This window comes from Cornus florida, unplaced genomic scaffold, assembly GCF_030987335.1.
Source record: "Cornus florida cultivar Cherokee Brave unplaced genomic scaffold, ASM3098733v1 CherokeeBrave_3.0.0_Hap2_Chr11, whole genome shotgun sequence".
Lineage (NCBI taxonomy): Eukaryota > Viridiplantae > Streptophyta > Magnoliopsida > Cornales > Cornaceae > Cornus > Cornus florida.
In genome coordinates this window covers 122,536,324-122,556,237 of record NW_026775581.1, presented here as the reverse complement: position 1 = coordinate 122,556,237, position 19,914 = coordinate 122,536,324, and the positions used below count along the sequence as shown (strand labels likewise).

Here is a 19,914-nt window from a genome sequence, read left to right as displayed (position 1 = left end):
TGTTCTTCTGTGCCGTTGACAATCGGCAGTGGAAATAAAGGCTGCCGCATCACTGGCGCAATCCTCCCTCGCCTTCAATGTCGACTTCACGGGTCAAGTCGTCGCCTAAGAATATGAGTTTGTAGAAGTTAGAGAGAGAAAAACTGGAGGACATGATACAATCTTGATATAGATTGAAGGACAAAAACATTACTTCTGAATTATGATATTTTACCATTAAAACCAATTAAATATTGGTGGGTAATTTTATCTTTTCAAGCATTTTATGGCCTTGTTTGGAATTAAATTCTGACAAGGGGTATCTTTGTTTGGTTTAACAAACCTAAGGGGAGTTATTATCTAAAAATGGCCTAAATTGTATTTATCTATCTTTAAACAAATGAGTGTCTCTGTAATTTATCTTAAAGAAATACTCTGTATAAGTTTATTCAAATTTCTGCCCATGGCATTAGTAAAATTTTAAATTAATAATCCACATCAAGGTATGCAATGATTGATTTCCAAGCATAGATTCTTCGAACTACTTGCTGCCTGACAATTTGGTTCTCAAGCATTGATAAACTGTTACTTTACGTCTCTAAATAAATTTCATTTTTTCATTTAGTTGGAGGGTTGACTTTAATGCTTACTCCATATATTTGTGAATTGGGGTCCCTATGTTCATTGATTTGCAATTTTCTCAATGGAATTGGATTGATCTTTGGATTCAATACAGATCGCTCTCTACCCAATTGCGGCCATATAAACCACGACATTCTCTTCCTCTTCGCAACCGTTTACTCCCCCACTCACGGTTTCACAGAGCCGCACGATTGCCCTCTACAACACTCGCTTATTCGCTCTCTTCTCGTAAGAGTATAACCCTCGTCTCTCTCTCTATATATCTTTATATGTATATATGCATGTGTATATGCAAAATCTTGTTTGATTTGTTAGTTTGCGCCAGAGTGTATCGGAACTTTTTGTTCCTCGTTACAATCATGTTATCATGATTTTTGATCCGAAATCTTTTTTTATTTTTGAATTTTTAGACATCTTTATTTCGTTTCAAATTAGTTTCTTGATTTCTATATTGATTTAGGTATGGCTTCTTTGAAGATCATGAAATGCTAGTACGGATTTAATTGCATTTGAAGCATATTTTCTTTGTAACCTATTTAAATAGGTAGCTTTTGGTTGAATTTTTGGCTATTTTGATTCGGGTGTGTGTACCCATATATAAATATAAATGGTTTGCGTGCAATCTATGTTTAGGCATTATAAAGTATAATATTATTAGGGGTTTATTTATTTATTTTGTTTAAAACTATGTTTGCAATATTACTCTGACGAAATGCAAGGGTGTGATTTAAGGAAAGTTTGTTCTTTTATTGCAGGGGATAGTTGACTCTGCACTGAATCCAGTTGACTCTGCACTGAATCCAGTAACATACAAGATTGGTACTGATCATTATCTTTCAATGCAGTTTCATTTTAATTTTCTACTGTAATTATCTAGATATCTATGCTTTCATGCTTTAATTGTCTTGTGACTATATTTTTATTTGCCTCTCATAATTCTTTTATTTATTTGTTTTTTGTTTCAGTGAAATTCTGTTTGCAGACATAATATCTTTTGATTTAGGTAATCTTGGCCATCCTTGTATATCTGATATTGTTTCAGCTAATGGATTAATTGATGAGCTTCTGATTGTATGTTTATCTTGTTTGGAACCATTATTGAGTTTGACCTACTCTTCTATATATTTTGTGTGTGTCCATGATAGTTTGCCACTATTGTTTCTGTTGTACTCGTGTGGAAATCAAACAAACTCTTAAGGTTCTTTTGGATTTCTTGTCTGGTTGCTGAGAATTTCACATCTCCTTGGTATTCCTCTTTTGTGGTGTCCTGGATCTGCACTTCTGTACACAAAATATATGATAAGTAGAATCGTTTTGTATACACCAGCGCTGGGTGTTTCATCTGAAACGCACATGTATCAGTCAGTAGCAAGTCAGGAGGAAAACGTGTAGGGCGTTTTTGGTAAGAAAGAATGTGGCATAAAGAATCTGCGCTTTTACCCGTTTGCAAGTTGTGTTTTTCCCTCTTTCCAGTTTTTCTTCTGAAACTTTGCACTTCATTGATCACATGAAACAAGAAGCAAGAAGCCAACTTGCATATATACTTTGATTATCTGGCGTAATTAAAACCTTTCTTTTTCTTAAAAATTTCTTGTCCAGTTGTTTATAAACTTCTTTGGCAAGAGTCTTTTCTTAATTAAGCCTTCTCATTGAGCTTATGTTATTGTGGCTTTGGGCCTTTTACTCTTTTTGGTGATAGAATCATAGATTGAGGTAGGTTCCAGCCATTGTTATTTAGTTATACACACACATACCCCTAACAGGAAAAGAAAAAATCGTATCTGAGCTAGGAATGATTGACCTTTGGATTCAAATCATTATCTTGCCTTTTTTTTGATATCGTCTAGGAAGTATATGGACGTAGTCATTCTTTTATTAATTCTTATACAGGCTATCGCTAAGCCCTCTTAAGTTTAGGAGATTAGTCACTCTTTAAACATGAGTTCATAGTTAGTTTTGGTTCAACTCATTACATGATTGGTAGTAGTGCTTGCAAGCATCAAGTTGTGTCCTAGATTAGTTGTTTCTCCAATTCTTGTAATTTTGTTTGATAAATAGACTGGTTATTTCACATGTTACCTGGACCTAGCTATTTGTGCTGAATTCGGGTGCATTTCTAAATGTCTGATCCTTGTAACCTTCAAAAGGTAAATATAAGAACATTGTTGAAAGGTTGAGGTGTCCAAAAATTGGGTATAAGTACTTGTGAAAGAAGAAACTAGGAAGAAGGAAAAATGTGCAATGTTTCTATCTCAGTTTGAAATTGTACAACTCCATAGTTCATTTAGTTTCTTGTTACAACTAGGAAAAAATGGCGAGGTTTTTTAATTTAGTCATTAAAATATAAGAAGTATAGGAGTTTTTATGCAACCTTGAAAAAATAGGTTTAGTTATATCAAAATCATGGTTCTTAGATCGAACTAATGGAAACCTTAGGCGCTAAATCAACCTCGGATCATCTCTTCCTTCTCCGGCCGACTACTTGCTCATTATGTGGCATGGTCAACAAGGCGATATCAACTCATATTTGAAATCATTCAATCATAGAGCCATTTTGAACTTTCATCTCTGTCAATGTACTATCTATTGGAAAAGCATCAAAGATACCTACAATTCTTTCCTTCCCTTTTCTCCTTCCATCTTCTTCTCTATCCACACCTCTCTTCTACAGGTTTTTATATATTGTCCTGTTGACATGTTTACTCACTGGGGTAATAAAATGAGTCCAAATAGAGCAGTTTATTACAGTGAGGAGAAGGAAAAGTCCAATGTATAAATGTGTTCATTACAGGTAAAGCATCTAAGAAGTTGCACAACGAATTTTTGAACTTCTTTAATGACCTCATTTGAGAGAGCCCGAAAGAAGTTACTCTTCCTCGTCAATTATTCATGGCCGTTTGGAAGTAACATTGAATGCAAGTCTCCTCCTGATCACCAACCAACTCCCCACCTTAGCCTCCTTCAAAGAGAACAGAGTAAACAAGTTGAAACAATGTTTATTATTAAAGACCTCCACATTAAACATCATTTTTTAAAGAAAGCTTCTCATTGTTCCTAATCTAGATCGTCACCTCCGTAAGAGCATCAAAGGCTTATATATTATTCTGTACTACACCATAATTTGGCAAAACTTCTGGTGTAGTCTATGAATAATTTGGTATGCCATGTACATGCCCGAAAACCCCAAGAAATGAATGGGATTGTTGGTCATATTAAACTTAAAAAGTGATGAGATATTTATAATTAGTGAACTAGTGTTAGGTGCGTGACATGAAATTTTTTGACCGAAAAGAGAGATTCCTTTTTCTTTTTAAGTGTTCGATTTCTGGACATTGCTCAGTGTAATAGTCAAATCTAGGATAGCGACTTTGAGAATGTTGTTTGGGTCTGCGATAAGCAGTTTGTAGGTTATGTTTGCTTGAGTCCTTTTGGGTGCAAACAATTTTTTGAGAGAGGGGGAGGAGGGGGGGGGGGGGGGGGGGGGGGGGGGGGGGGGGTTGAAACATAAACTTCTAGTCAGTTTGGATGCAATTCAGATAAATCCATCCTAGAAAAGATTGGCATTATATATGTTGGAATTCATACTTTGACATTCATGCATAAGACATTAAATATGGTGAGAGAACATCATACTCTGACCTTCATGTATATCTGGTGTGGGTTATAGCTCTAGTGTGGTTTTACAGTGAAGTCAAATGAGCATGATTGGAACTGCAGACAGCAGAGATGGAAAGGGAAAAATTATGGGAATGAGGATTTGGATTAGTCTAGGAATCCAAATTGTATAATATAGGGTTGATGGATTAACAGAGTTGATTCCAGGCTGGGAGAGATCACATATGTTGGGACTGCTATGGAATTCTTGACTGGAGTACTGTGTTGAGGGGAAAGAAATATACTGCTTTCTGTTGGAGGTTGAAGCTTATTGTATAGTTGTCCCTTTGATTGTAAATTACTCCTAGCTTTGCTATTCCTAATTGCTTGCTTTTGGAAGTGGGCTTATTCAAGCCTTTGTTCTATGGTGAGAGTATTCTCTCACATCTAATTGTTGTATTGTTTGGTCGATTGAATGAAATTTTACTTGGGAAAAAAATGCCATCGCCAATATAACCATTGGCAAATTTTTTTTCTCTTGGCCAACCTTATTTAAGCGTTGATATTGTTTTGAAGTGTAAAGATATGCTCCTCAAGTATCTTGATTTATTTCTATCTCATGCATTGAAATGGTGCTGTCCACACATAAAACAAATCAGAAATAGGGCAACCTCTGCCACTTCCACCACCCTAACAAATCCTTTCACAAAATTCACTTATTTGACTTTCCACCTATGCTTCCACAAGGATATGCAACAATGGTATAGGAAAAACTTCTTATCTTTGAGACCTGGAAAAATGGACGGATTTGAGCAGTTTTCGGTCGGGGCAGAAAGGGTCAGGGCAAGAAAAGGTCAAACCGGAACATGAATGAATTACAATTTGGTTTAATATAGGTGGATCGCAACAGTTTGGGTAAGCCTGCACTCAAATCAGACCTATTTAATAAACTTTAATTTTAGTTCCCCCTTTTTTTCTTGGCTTGACCAAGTATAAGACATAATTATCTCATTTGCCATGATAAAGAAAAAGCAAAATATCCCCTTTCGTATATGAAAATCTAGCGGTGGCCATTGCTTGGTGTAATCTAAGTCACATAAAGCGGGAACGGAGTGGGAGCAAAAGCGTGAGAGCATCATAGTCTAAATTTTTTTCAGAGCAGGTGCGCTGTTAAGAGATTCCGATTATTTATATATATGTACTTCATTACTGATTGCACATAATACATTATTATTTTTATTTTATTAAATATTTTTTTGATGATTTTTTTCTAATATAAGAACTATTTAAAATAATAAGATGTTTATTTATAATTGATTTTATTAATTAATTATATGAAGTTGTTATATTTTTTAACTGTATCACTTATGCACGTAAAAGCTAGCCTAGTGATCAGTAACTTTGGCTCTTCCTAACAGCTCCTTTGGTTCAAATCCTCTCACATGCATTCCTACTTGTCTTTTTATTACTAAATAAGTATTATTTGCATTGTTGTAAGCAATCAATGCATGGATTGGGAAGCTGAAGTCGTGAACTCAAAATTCTGAGTTGGCGAATTTGGGCCAAATCCACCCCCAACTTGCTGATTCGTGTGCGGAGCTTGGGAGCGGCTACCCCATCAGCGAATTATGTGACTTTGGGTGTATTGGTAAAAAAATTTGAGAGCGGGAGTGCCTTTAGAGTGTCCGAATATTTATATATATGTACTTCATTGCACTTGATACATTATCATTTTAATTTTATTAAAAAAAAAATAATAATTTGGTGAATTTTTTTTTTTTCTAATATAAGAACTATTTAAAAATAATAAGATATTTATTTATAATTGATTCTATTAATTAATTATATGAAGTAGTAGTTTTTTTTAATTGTATCACTTATAACTCAAGTAAAAGCTAGCCTAGTGATCGGTAACCTTGGCTCTTCCTAACAGCTCCTAGGTTCAATTCTTCTCACATGCATTCCTACTTGTCTTTTTATTACTAAATAAGTATTATTTGCATTGTTGTAAGCAATCCGTGCGCGGATTGGGAAACTGAAGTCGCAAACTCAAATTTCTGAGTTCGCGAATATGGTGTGAATCTACTCCCAACTCGCGATTTGTGCGTGGAGCTTAGAAGCGGCTACCCCATGAGCGAATTTTGTGACTTGGGGTGTAATGGGTAAACTTGGTGCTGTCAAGTATGGGTATATAGGCTGAGTCTAGGAGTGTAGTGAATTAGTGCGCATTAATGGGGCGGGAGAAATGCTTGGTAATTACTTATATATGCAAGTATGGTTAAATGGATTGGATCCACCTCGATAATCAGATCCCACGTCCTTGAATTTTATTTTTTTTCTTTCCTTTTGGGGATGGAAGCATTTAGGTTTATTTCTGGATATGCTTAAATTGAGACAAGTAACCTAATATTTCACTTTCCAATTTGACCAGTAAAGAAGCTTACCATTCCATTCTTCTTACAAAGATATTTGTATTCGATGCAAAATTTGCTTATTATTCTAGTACAATACAACTAAATGGAATATAAGGTTGATGAATAACAAAGTGGTTGGTTCCAAATTCAATTTGTAACAATTCTCAAATAACAAAATAACACAATTTTTTTTTTTGATAAGTAAAATTTATTTTAAAAAACAAAGCTCAAAAGGGGAGCGAATCCCAAGGACAAAAAAAGGCCAAAAGCGCCTCAAGCCTTCAAAGGGGCCAAAAAAACAACTAACTCCTGTACAGATTTAAAATCTCCCCCTGAAACCCAACAAAAAAGGGTGGAAATAATAGAGAACTTAAGCATAGGGATAGGCTTTTCCTTTCCATCGAAATATCTCCGATTTCTTTCAAGCCAAATGCACCACCAAATACAAAGAGGCATAGCCCTCCAAGCGTCCTGAATGAAAGCCCCCACTGAAAATCCTCTCCAAGCCTCAATCAACCCTCTAGAGGATCTAGGCATAACCTACGGGATCCCAAACAACCCAATCATCAAATCCCAACAGCCCCTAGTCGTGCTGCAATGAAGCAGAAGGTGATTAACAGTCTCCTCGTCTCGCAAGCAGAAATAACATCGATTAACCACCACTTGATTCCTCCTCAAATTATCTTGGGTTAAAATCCTACCCAAGACAGAAGTCCAACCAAAGAAGTCCACCTTAGGGGGAGCCTTGGATCGCCAAATAGACATCCAAGGGAAATAGCCTCAAGAGCCAACCGTAAGACACCTAAAAAAGGACCTCACCTCAAAGCGACCCTGAAGGTTAGGAATCCAAAGTTAACAATCAGAATCCCCAGCTGTAATCGTCTGACGGTACAATAACTCCAAAAAACGGGTGACCTCCTCAATTTCCCAATCCTGGAAGTGTCTTATAAACTGAACATCCCAAGTCAGTCTCCCGTTATCAAGATGATAATAGTCAACCACCAAGGCTTGCCTATGAGAAGCAATCCTGTAGAGCCGTGGGAAAACGAGTGCAAGAGGAAGCTCCCCACACCAAAGATCCTCCTAAAATCTGATCCTCGTACCATCCCTGATTTGAAAACGAACATGTTTGCAGAAATCATCCCACCCCTTCCGAATGCCAGTCCAAACCCCCACTCCCCTAGGACCACGCACCATAAGAGAACTCCACCTCCACTGCTTTCCCCAAATTTATGCCCAATAACCCACCTCCAGAGTTAACGCCTCTCCACCCCAAACCTCCAGAGCCATTTCCTAAGGAGAGCCTTATTGAAAGGCAACGACCTCCTAATTCCTAAACCACCAGTCCGAATTGGACAACACACTTGCTCCCAACGAACCAAGTGAAACTTGAACTCCTCTTAAAAAAAATTGTATTGCAATCTCTCAATCCTCTCCGCCACAGAGGAAGGAATCTGAAAGAGAGAGATGAAATAAGTGGGGAGGCAAGAAAGGGTGCTCTTAATCAGAATGACCCGACCCCCCTTAGAGAAACACTGCTTCTTCCAAACCGCTGGCCTTCTCTCAAATCTATCCACAACCGGATCCTAGCTCCCCACACACCTTGAACGAGCACCCAGGGGCAATAAAATTACACTCCATAAATCAGAGATATCCTTATTTATACATCCATGAACCAGGTTATATCTCTTTTATCAATTGTAGGCCTTGCCGCCTTCATAATCTCTTTCTTTATTAGCAATTTTTGTTGGTTATGGTGAGATTTAGATTCTCGCTTGATGGATCCAAGTGCAGTTAATCTAGAAGTCAAGTAGTTTGAATTTCCAATTGATCAAGTAAATTTTTTTTTTTTTTTTTTTTTTTTTTTTTGATAAGTAATAATTAAATAAAAAGGCAATCAAAATGGGACGCGTTCCCCTCTTGATCGTCTTTTTATTTAATTATTACTTACCAAAAAAAAAAAAGTAAAATAAGATCAAGATTCCTTGTCACCCGTTGCATGAAAGTAATTTAAAAAATTAAGATAAATAAAACAAGAGTAGAGGGAGGTTTGGTCATTTCCATAAGTGAGCACGTCTCTTGTTCCTGGCCAAAGTGAAAAGCAACTTAAAACAATTTCGATCAATCTGCTCCATTGTCGTTGTCTTTACATACTTCGCCTTTTCATTTTCTTTTTAAATATAGATAGTACAATCACTTATACCTGCAGTGACAAATTAGCTACCTATGTTCCCTACATGACCACCCAAGAACTTTTAAGAATACAAAAAGATAATTGCATTTTACCCATTTAGTGGAGGAAATTTGTTTTCTGCAAGTTACTATTGTGTGTTTACTTCCTTGGGAAATCTCAATTGTGCATGTGCAACTCAACTGCGTCTGATTGTTATTGGGGTTTCAGTATGAATAAATAAATCAGGCTTTTTATCAAATGTCAGTTATAATGTTGTTTTTATTGTTATTGGGCATTTTTGTAGAAAGGAATGATGTAGAGACCTGTAGGTTCTGAGTTCAGAGCTTGCTTGTCCCAGTACAAGAAGTTGTTAATTGGAGTGCCATGTTTCATTATTGGTCACTCTACAGAATTTTTTAATACCGTCATTGCATCATCCATTGTGGTTCAATATAGGGGTTACCAGCATAGGCTAGTCCCAATTGATTGTTGTGTATAGCTCTTATTCCAACTTTTAAATCTTATAAGTATAAAGAATACTACTAGTTGGTTAATGAAAAATAAATAAAGAATACTTTTGTGAGTGTTTGTGGTAATTATGGTTTATATTTTTGATATGCAATAAAGAAATTGCATTTAAAGTTAAAAGTAATAGGATTCATTTTTATGCATAAGATGTGGTGAATCCCGATTGGGCTTTCAATCATTCCTCTTTTACCACACTAATGAATTCTTGGTAACCAGTAGGCTTTCTTAGTTCATGGATTTAGTGAGGGAAAAAATGGAAACAAGATGTAAAGGTAGTAATTTTCCTCATCTTTTCATTCTTATAAAAATCAAATAAATATTTTGTCAAAAACGGTTGGGATTAGGAAAAAGAAAAAGGAAACGCCATGTAAATAAATTAAAAAAATCTGACTTCCTCTGGTATTTCTGTTTTCCCCTTGTTTTCCATGGTAACAATAGATAAGAAACAATTTTTTTCCCTTATTCTTACTAAATCCATGAATCAAATGGATTCTTAAGTGTGGTTATCTTGTTATTTATGATGTCAGAATTAAATGCTACAGAGTTCTATTTTGAGAAAATTGATATTTGTGTTTGTGAGTGCTCTCTGAAGCCTTCAAATTGCTACCAGATGAATTTATAATTTGTCGTCTTCATTTGTGGTTCCTCTACTCCTCCCTCCCCCCCCAACACACTGTTGCACAGCCTAGGACACCAAACCAGTAAAGAGACCAATCATCAACATTATCTCGAAGTCCTATCTTGGTACATTTTCCTGTATTATGTAAAAAATAAACTGCAACTGGCTGTTGCAATTGCCTTGTTCTTGTTTACATGCATAATATGTTTTCAAGTGTCATTTTGGTAATAATTGTCAAAATGTTTCTGTATCTGATGGAATTATGCAAATTTGTTGTAATCCGTTCAAATTTATAGCAGTTTCCCTTTTTCATCTCTTGCAGGTGCTTTTCATTTTTTGAATACGGTTAATAAAACCAAGGAGTGTGTTTGATATTGGAAGATGGAGCTGAATACAATCAAAGATGCATTTGATCGTGTTGCAAAGAAGCAAAAGATGTCCTATTCTAAATCTCAAGAAGTAATTGATCAGCTTGTCCAAGAAATTGAACTGGCATTATCAAAAATTCATTCAGTCCATGATACTGCATCCCAATCTGATCATAAGTTGATCCTCACTGAGCTTAAAGGTAAGTTGAAGGAGATTGCTCCACTCAGTCAGCTTGAAGGTGCACAGAAAGAATTGAATATAGCTTTGAGCAAGTTCACAAAGCTCCTCGAGAAATCCTTCAATCCTGACATTTCCAAAGCTTACAGAAATGACTTTGATACCCACATGGTTAACCAGATAATCGCCAGCCATCTCTACCGGGAGGGCCTATTTGATCTCGGTGATTGCTTCATAAACGAGGCCAGGGAAACCAAAGGTGCTGAGCTGAAATTTCCATACCTGGAATTGTATCAGATACTTGAAGCCATTAGGTCCCGGAACCTAGAGCCAGCATTGAACTGGGCCGCCACCAACCGTGACAAACTACAACAAAATGGATCAGACCTGGAGTTGAAACTTCACCGCTTGCAGTTTGTAGAAATCCTACAGAAGAGTGGAAGAGATGAAGCTCTCAAGTATGCCAGAACTTCCCTTGCTCCATTTGCTTCTATACATATGGCTGAAATCCAGAAGCTCATGGCGTGCCTTCTGTGGGCTGGGAAACTCGAAAGCTCCCCATACTCTGAATTACTATCCCCAACCCACTGGGACAAATTGGCCGAGGAGCTAACCAGGCAGCTATGCAATCTTCTGGGACAGGCTTACGAGAGCCCATTGGGTGTGACGATTGCAGCTGGAGCCCAAGGGTTGCCAACCCTTTTGAAGCTAATGAATGTGATGATAGGGAAGAAGCAAGAATGGCAGTCTATGAAGCAGTTACCTGTGCCTGTGGATTTGGACAGGGAGTTTCAGTTCCATTCCATCTTTGTATGTCCAGTGAGTCGGGATCAAGCAAGTGAAGATAATCCACCAATGTTGTTATCATGCGGACACGTGCTCTGCAAGCAGTCTATTACGAAGCTGTCAAAGAATAATAATACGCGGCCTTTCAAGTGTCCCTACTGTCCAACTGAGGTCGAGGTAGCACAGTGTAAGCAGTTGTATTTCTGAGTTCGAAAATTGTACACTGGTTGTATCAAAGTACTATTAAATTAACTGAATTATGGTGTGGTAGACAAGTTATCAAGTGTGTAACCAGGTTTTGCTGGCGGCGGCAAAACTGGTCTGTGTTGTACTGCATGATTTATTGGGTGTAAATAGATATTCTTTTCACATTCGTCCGAGGAATGCAAGCTGGTTGCCCGAAACTACTTAGAAGGTGACTTGGGATCCTGCAATGAGCCAAGTTGGGTTTCTTTTTGGTCACAGGTAACTTCATAGAGCTCTCTGTGTTACATCATTTGATCTTTACCCTAATTGGTGAGAGGGTGGACCCTAATGTTAATGACATATAAGAGACTTGACCACCAATGAGTCTGGATCTCATGCAGTGCAACATGCGTGTTCTTTTGTAGTGGATGGTCACGATCACTCACACGTGTTGGTGCCACATGACCACACGTGCGAGTGATCATGGCCTTTTGACTGTTACAGCTGAGGATCAGCACACATGGTCCATATCTTTTGAGTGACACACAGTGGCCAGTAGTAACCATATTGCATGGTCATTAATGGTGGTGGAGTATAAACAGAAGGGAATTATGTGCCTTTTTTAAGGTTCATGGTAATGTCCTGTAGAAAATAGTATATGAACAGGTCTTTTGAATTTAATGCTGAAGAAAATACTCCAATAGATAAAAGTTGGCCATCCTTTCATTATTACCTTTCTAAAGCTATGAAGGTACGCAATTTGAGGATAATACCATCATCGTTACAAAAGTGAGTTAACTCCTGGGTAGCTAATTCAATATATATTTATATACTGGAAGGTTCTGTGTCACCTTTTTTCTTGGTAATGTTTAATGTTACCTTTTTTCTATCGCTTACTCCCAGACTTGCACTTGCAAAAAGCTTCATCGCATTTTCCTTGGTTTTCACAAACTTGTAGCTAAAGTCATGCAAGCCTGGAAAATTATACTGTACATACATGAACTCGTGAAACTGTATTCTTATAGGAGTATAGAAGGAAGAACATACCAAGTGATTACCATCTTGCTTAGGACAGAATATATGATTTTTTTTATTCTCTATTATACTAAATATGACATTTTTTTTATTTCTGTTTAAACTTCTGATTTTTGGGTAGATTTATAAATGTGGGTTGTAATGTACTTGAACTCAGTCATTTGAGGTCCTTAGTTCCTTCAGGAAGTTGATTGCAAATTCGAAGGTACTTCCTAAATCTTTAGAATATGTGACAATCATATGAAATAATTCATCTGAGATAGAGGCTATAGTTTGCAAAAAAAAGAAAAAAGTGGGTCTTCAACGGGAAGATGGGATTATATCCTATTTAAGTGGTATTTCAAGATTTAGGAACCTTTAAAAAGTGGACTGTTTATATACATCGGCAATTTTGATCACCTTTTTAAAAAGTGGACTGTCTATGTATATATATATTTATATATATTAACTTGCAAAATCAATTATGAATCAAACTTTATGTAATTGTGGCTGGGCATGAAATGTAACACCTGGTAAAAATGATTGGATTCGAAACTCAAAAGTTGTTTTTGAAGACAAAACGGCAAAGTCAACGTGGCACCGACATGAAAGCCAAGTTTACCAGTGGTAAAAGAGAGGGTGTGAGACCATTAATGCAAAAATGACTGTTTTAATGAACTTTTTTACTTTACCTAAGGAGTTGGCGTTTAGTGATGATTATTTCAATCAAAATTGGCTGTCGTTTTTGTGCAGGTCTTGTCCTTTAGATGTAGCGCTGATACTATGATAGTGAGACCACGTTCATGTTATAGGACCCTACCCCTTTAAAGAGTCGCTTCAATTAATCCAATCGCAATGTCGTGCCAAGTGCGCTCCTCACTTTGTTTACGTATATCCACAACACCTAGGTTTCCAATCCAATACTAGTTATATCACCTTCTATCTTCTTCACAAGGAATGCACTAACATCAATGTGAGGGGAGTTTTTTATTTTTTTAATTTAAGGGATAAACTGTCAAATTTTCGTAGGTATTTTTTTTGTTTTGGAATTTAGAAGGAAGTGTAGGAGAGGGGGTGAGGTGAGTCAAAACCTGACAGCTTAACACAAGGGGAAGTGCCCTCTCTAGTTAAACTAAGAATATTTATTTATATAAAATTATAATCCTCCTCTCAACTATGACTTCATCAACAAAAGGATTGATGCAAAAGCAAAACTAATGGTAGATATATTTAGTAGTTCAATTCTTACTGCTTAAAAAAAAAACAATCATAGATGCTTCTGCTCTGTTTCTATCATTTGTTGTGTTATACTCAATAAACCCTACAGCTTGAACATCAATATTCTAAATCACCACTAGATTAAAGAATTAATAAACCAATATGATGATTTTAGACAGATTTTTAAAAGATCAGACCACATAATTTACTTAAATTTTGTTTTAAAAAAAGAAAATAATAATAAAACTCACTCTAGAGTCTAGACCTACCCTTCTCTCAATCCCAAGCAGATTGATAGGGTTGTCCTAATGATCTCATAATTCATTCCCAATCCATATTTATTTGGCATTATATTGTCTTGCGCAATCGGCCGCACCGACTTTGACTAAAAGGAATCAAACCAAATAATAAGAGCTTTTATATAAAACACCATCGCATAACACACAAAAACATTCGTTTTCATTTGCTACAATGCGTTTATACATTCTTTCTAACTAATAAAACATCAGACTCAACCAACAAAACAAAGAGAAAGACAATCCAGAACACTAATAATTAACCCACAGATGCAACAAATCTCTCTCCCTTTAATCTTTTATTCCCTCCGCCTTCATTCCCTACCATTATATCTATAGTCTATATATATATAATAAGATAAAAATGGGGAGTCAAGAGTCAAGACAAAGCAATGGAGACCCTTCACTATCCAATCAAATTATCAAACACTTGGTGGGTCTCTCCCTCTCACTCACTGTTGTTTCTCTCTGCAGAAAGGGCCGAACCGTCGGGTACTTCTTATCGCTATTATACACTTTGGGCCCCAATCTCTTTTGTTTCTTTTCGTTTTTCTTATATATATATATAATAAATATTATCTATTTTTTTTGTATATTTGAAAATTCAGAATCTGGCGTTTTCAAAGCCGTGTAAGTCGCTGACTCTATTCAACGACTTCCTCATAATGGCCAATTTAGCCAGTCTCTCTGCGGCTCTCCAAGCCGACGTCGGCGTAAGCGCCTCGCCCTTCTCATCCACGAATGTAGCCTCCCCTCGCTCCGTCGTTCTCCGCCGTTGGATCTGTTGCCGTCGATGAACCTCCGACAACTCCGCTTCTACAGATCGTATAAAATCACTAGCCGAAGCTGAACTCGCCTGCATCAGTAGCGCTCGAGCCGACGAGAGCATGGTTTGTGCACCGGTGAAGTCGTTTCTTTCCATCAGCCGCCGAGATTCAGCTACGGCGCGAGTAGTGACAAAGAGGTTTCTTAGCCGTTCGATGTTGGGAGATGATGATCGTACGGCGTGGGGCCGTGGTACTAATAGAGCTTGGTCTTTGGTACAGATAAGTTTTTGCGTTGACGGGTCTCTGTAACAACATCGAACGGACAGTACGTGGTGGGCCCCAATAGCCGATGATGGAACTTTCAGTTCAACCAGAAGTTCTCTATCTTCTTCGGCATATAACTCACCGAGCCGGATCCAACCAGATCCGAGAGCGCCGGGCCGACCGGTGTGTGAATAGACCGCTGCGATCTCCGCCGGGGCTGAACCGGAGACGAAACCGAGCTGGAGACGGAAATCCTGCACCACGGCGCTCAGCAAACCGACGATACATTTGGCGAAGGCGTCGCCGGTGGGAGCGTCGCCGTACGCGCCACCTTGGCTGAATCCAAAGGCGTGTACAGGGATCTCGAGGTGCGAGTAGCGCGTGGAACAGACGACGGAGGATTGACGCCTTTCCACTGGCCCGTCGTGAACGTCAGATAGGAGCATTATGCTTGCAACGGGATTTCTTTCCCGGCGATCTTCTAACACCTTCGCGGCTTTTTTCAGCGCGTCGGTGAAACTCGATGAGCCTTGGCCGGTCACAAGTGCGTCGACGATGCGACGCGCCGATAACCGGCCGTTCACCGTCATTCTTTTCAGCGGCAACAACCTCTTGGAGTTCGCCGAAAAAGCCACAATGGAGAGACGATCGGCGGACGAAAGAGACGACACGATCAATCGCATCGCGCGTTTCATCATCTGCAATTTCTCTACCGTCACGCTTCCGCTCACATCTAATACTGTCACCAAATCGACCGGTGCTCGACGCGCCATCTTCTCTGGCGCCGGCGGCGCTCTGACCTTCAAAACTATGGCGTATGTCTCGTGACTCCGCCGTACAGATACCACAGCAGCCTCCGGCAACAATTTAACTTCCACATCCCTGTAATTCATCGTCGGCTCAATTACAGGACTAGCACTGGCATTCACAATAAAGCCTTGAAACTCGTCATCGTCGTTCTCGTCAGACTCCGGTATAGGATTGAACAGAACTCCGGAAGTCGGCGACATCAACGGCTCATCGTCGTTGTAAACCTTAAAAACAGACCTTGCATATTGCTTTTTTTCGTTCTTCGTTTTAACATCAATACTCCCTGCTAGTTCTCTCTTCTTATCCTCATTTTTTGTTGGTGTCTGAATGGCCAAAAGAGGCTCTTCCTTCCAGTTAGTGCTGCAAACAGGGCAGACAAGGCTGCCTTGCTTCTTGATGTGTGAGGAAATGCAAGGAAAGTGAAAGCTGTGAGAGCACTCCGCTGTGAAAATGGCGGTTCCTTGTCCAGTCTTCACGTTCTGTAAACATATTCCACATCTACTTTGCTGAACAAAACAAACAAAAGAAAGTCACAGAAAGTCCAAAAAAACCATTCATCCAATTTTGCAGTCTTTATGATCAGTAACGAAATTCTACTGTGGAAATGATGAAAAAGCCATGGATATAAAACAGAACATATATATAGCATCCGAGCGCAGCCGTACGGATTTTGAAATTCTTACCTTGGAAAGACGCAGAGTGGATTTGAGGAAAGAGAAAGTTGAGGGAGAGCGAGGGGACGAAGGATTGGAGCGGTGGAACAAGCTAGGGCTATTTTTAGTCTTGCATTGGAGCTTGGGACTTTCCGGCACAGATTGAGTCGGAATAGTCGCCGTGGCGGTGGTTCGACACCGCAGGCTAGGGCTTGACACAGGCTGAGTCTGCAAACGAGGCGTGGATGGATTGGAGAAGAAGCTGAATTTGTTACCGAATCTGGGACTTGGAGTGGGACTGGGATTGGAATTGTTGTTGCTGTGTTCTTGCTTGTCTTTGTTCACCACCGAGTCTCGATCTCGATGGATCGACGTACAAAACGCCCTTCGCCAACCAGTAACCATCCTCACAATCTATGTATGTAGAAATTTAATGGAGATTTTATGCAATTTGATTCGGTAATATAGAAACAAAGATGGATACTAATAGCTTACAGTGAAGCATAGAATTGATTGATTGCAAGACAAACAAGCTTTATATACATATATATATATATATATATATCTTCCTTATTCAATTGCTTTGTTTTTTTCTCTCTCTTTGGATAGACCCAAAAAGATCACTGCAAAAGCAGAGTCCTCTCCTCTCTCTCACATCAGACTGCCAAAACTATGTAAATCTCCTCTTCCCGTGTAATCTATATTAATAATTATAGACAAGAGGGTTTTTACGAGGGGATTGAGATGATAACTTAAAAGAAAGTGACCGACAAGTGGAGGTGACTTTACCGGGAGCAATAAGTCAACGTTTGGGCACTTGCCCTATACCATTTGCACGTTGAGGACACCGACCCTGCAGGAGGAGGGAGGGAGAGAGATCTCCTAGACAGACAGACCCAATGCTTGCAAGCTCTGTTATTAAGGGCACCCCACCCTACACTCTTTCGCCTTAAGCTTCGCCAACTTTACCACTTTCCTCAATTTTTCTCTGGCGCACGTGACATACCATCTGGGGATGGTTTTAAATACTCTCTGGTTGATTTCTGATAGTTCTAATCCGAGCCGTTGATTGGAATCTTTTTTGCTGACAGACTCATGAACCGTCCATGATTATCGATCCTGTTATAGGTTAAAAACTTTCATTTCAGCGTCAATTTTGATTCTATAAGTGGTCTAATGGCCTTGAAGTAGAAAATAGTGGGTCCGGGGCAGCGCTATTCCCCCACCAAATTTGACTAATTATTAAAAAAAAATTATTACATTTTTTATTTCTTATTAAATTATTTTTTATTATTTTTCTCTTATCTAAATATTAATTATGCTATTTATCTTAATTTTATTATTAGTATCAATTTAGAATAAAAATTAATAAATAAAAAATATATTTGTAACTAACATTTTATAAAATGATTAACTTATTATTAAAATCATACTATTTATAATAAAACTTGTTATACTCACTTAAAACATGGAAAATTAATAAATTATTTAAATAAAAAATAACTTCTTTTTTATGCAATATATTCGTGAACAATTAAAAAATTACTTAAATCGTTCTAACATTTTCTACTTAATATTTTTTTAAAAAAAATAAAAATAAATTTATGCAAGTTTAATGGAGAATATGTCATCAAATTAGTATGAATTTTTTTTCATAATTTATTTCAATAAGAAAAATAGATTAAGTTTAATTCAATAAGAAATAGCATTATGGTCATTTAATTAAATATAAGCAAGGCATTTTGCAACTAAATGTGAAAGTTCAGGGAGTTTTATGAACAAAATATGTTTTAAGGGAGTTATTTGGAAATTCCAACATAGTTCAGGAGTTTTTTTACATTTTTTCCTTAAAAAAATAGTGAAGAGTGATTATTTATTGACAAGAAGTACTATTGTACTTTTTTTTTATGGATTAATTGAAAATAGAATAAAATTACCAAAATAACCTAAGTGATATATTTCAAATTATGTAACCTGATGTATTAATATTTAATGAGATGCTTTTACAAGAGACCTTATTCCACGTCAGATCCGAATGGAGAAGTAATTGGGTGTATTGGTTGGGTGCTAGTATCAGCTAATAACTTAAATTTTTAGGTCGGAGTGCGAAGTGCTTAGCTCGTTACCATAAGTATCAGAGACAAATCCAATTCATAATCCGATGTCATACCAAGCGCCTGGCTTGAAGGGGTCCCGACCAGCATCCTGAGTAGGTAAGGTGGGCCAACGACAACCAGAACGTTGTGAGTTCGAATGGGTGAAAATTTTACATTGAGGATTTGAATTCAAATAGGATAGTAATTAGGTATATATAGATTAGGTGTTAACACCATCTAATAATTTAAATTTTTTTTATTGGACGGTGATGTATCCAATCCATTACAGATGTTATGCATCTCACACTGTACCTTTTTATTTTTTCAAGAAAATAACAAAAGTATTTATAATCTCATTAATGTTGGATTATCTTTAATCTTAAATTTAGAGATAAAATGTAACTCTATTTTAAAATAGAGTGCATTTATTAAAAAGTGCGATTATCATTACCCACAACACATGATTTAGTGGTTAATAAGCAAAATCCAGCCAAAAATGTTAGTAATATTATTAAATGTTCAAGTAAAAATATAAATTCACCAACATCACAGCTACTGTTTGATTTAACATACACACAGACACAGAGAGATAGTGGTTTAATCAGTAACCACAATCTAGTAAAATTTGGTAAATGTAGCAAGTTTACTGGCAACAAAAAGTTGAATGACAAAGTCAACCAAAAATTATAAAAGTGGCCTTAATAATAACTGTGTTGATAAAGCAAGATCGTATTGATAGGTTGACAAAAGCTCTTTGATTTCAGGACAAAAAATGGAACAACGAATTAAATCCCAAGAGTTGGAAATGGAAAATAGGTATGATGATTCTTAATCCAGTTTATGACGGAAAGAGAATTTCACTACCGTCAAAAGTGGAAATCACACTAACATATCAGGTGGCATTAATCATTATACTTTTCATGCAATTTGAGAATTGTGAGGATTTAGCTGTTTAGCATAATCCCACCAAAACCTGGTTAACTTTTCTAATTTGGTATGATTATTAGCAACAAGATAGATTTACCAACCTCATATATATATATATTCAAGACACACTGTTAATTGTAATTTTACTTACCAAGAGAAATTGTATTCAAGACACACTGTTAATTGTAATTTTACTTACCAAGAGAAATTGTATTCTCAGCAAAATGGATTCTCTCTCTCTACAGAGTATATATATATATATATATATATATATATATATGAGATTTGAATTCTTCTTCTGTGGTTAATATGGCTTATTTTGATAAAGCTGGTCTGGCATGGACCATAGAATGCGTGTGTATAAAAAATGAAGAAATTAATTAGATTGAATTTTGAATTGAT

General features: G+C 37.2%; 2 protein-coding genes across 4 annotated transcripts; one reads left to right on the top strand and one right to left on the bottom strand.

The window, feature by feature from the left end:
- The first annotated feature begins 527 nt into the window (after nt 1-527).
- On the top strand, nt 528-11,654 carry LOC132283642 (protein RMD5 homolog). 3 transcript variants are annotated; one of them, XM_059785629.1, is made up of 4 exons: nt 529-849; nt 1,377-1,440; nt 1,587-1,624; nt 10,272-11,654. In XM_059785629.1, the coding sequence occupies exon 4, from the start codon at nt 10,331-10,333 to the stop codon at nt 11,486-11,488; it is 1,158 nt and encodes a 385-aa protein (XP_059641612.1). In that variant the 5' UTR covers nt 529-849; nt 1,377-1,440; nt 1,587-1,624; nt 10,272-10,330; the 3' UTR covers nt 11,489-11,654. The 3 variants fall into 3 exon arrangements, with proteins under 3 accessions (XP_059641614.1, XP_059641612.1, XP_059641613.1); XM_059785630.1 differs by having other exon boundaries at nt 529-855; XM_059785631.1 differs by lacking the exon at nt 1,587-1,624 and having other exon boundaries at nt 528-849.
- Nucleotides 11,655-14,136: 2,482 nt separating this feature from the next.
- On the bottom strand, nt 14,137-17,445 carry LOC132283509 (E3 ubiquitin-protein ligase WAV3-like). The gene is made up of 2 exons (XM_059785458.1): nt 16,520-17,445; nt 14,137-16,342 (listed from the first exon to the last, which is right to left on the bottom strand). The coding sequence occupies exons 1-2, from the start codon at nt 16,892-16,894 to the stop codon at nt 14,600-14,602; spliced, it is 2,118 nt and encodes a 705-aa protein (XP_059641441.1). The 5' UTR covers nt 16,895-17,445; the 3' UTR covers nt 14,137-14,599.
- Nucleotides 17,446-19,914: the final 2,469 nt, after the last annotated feature.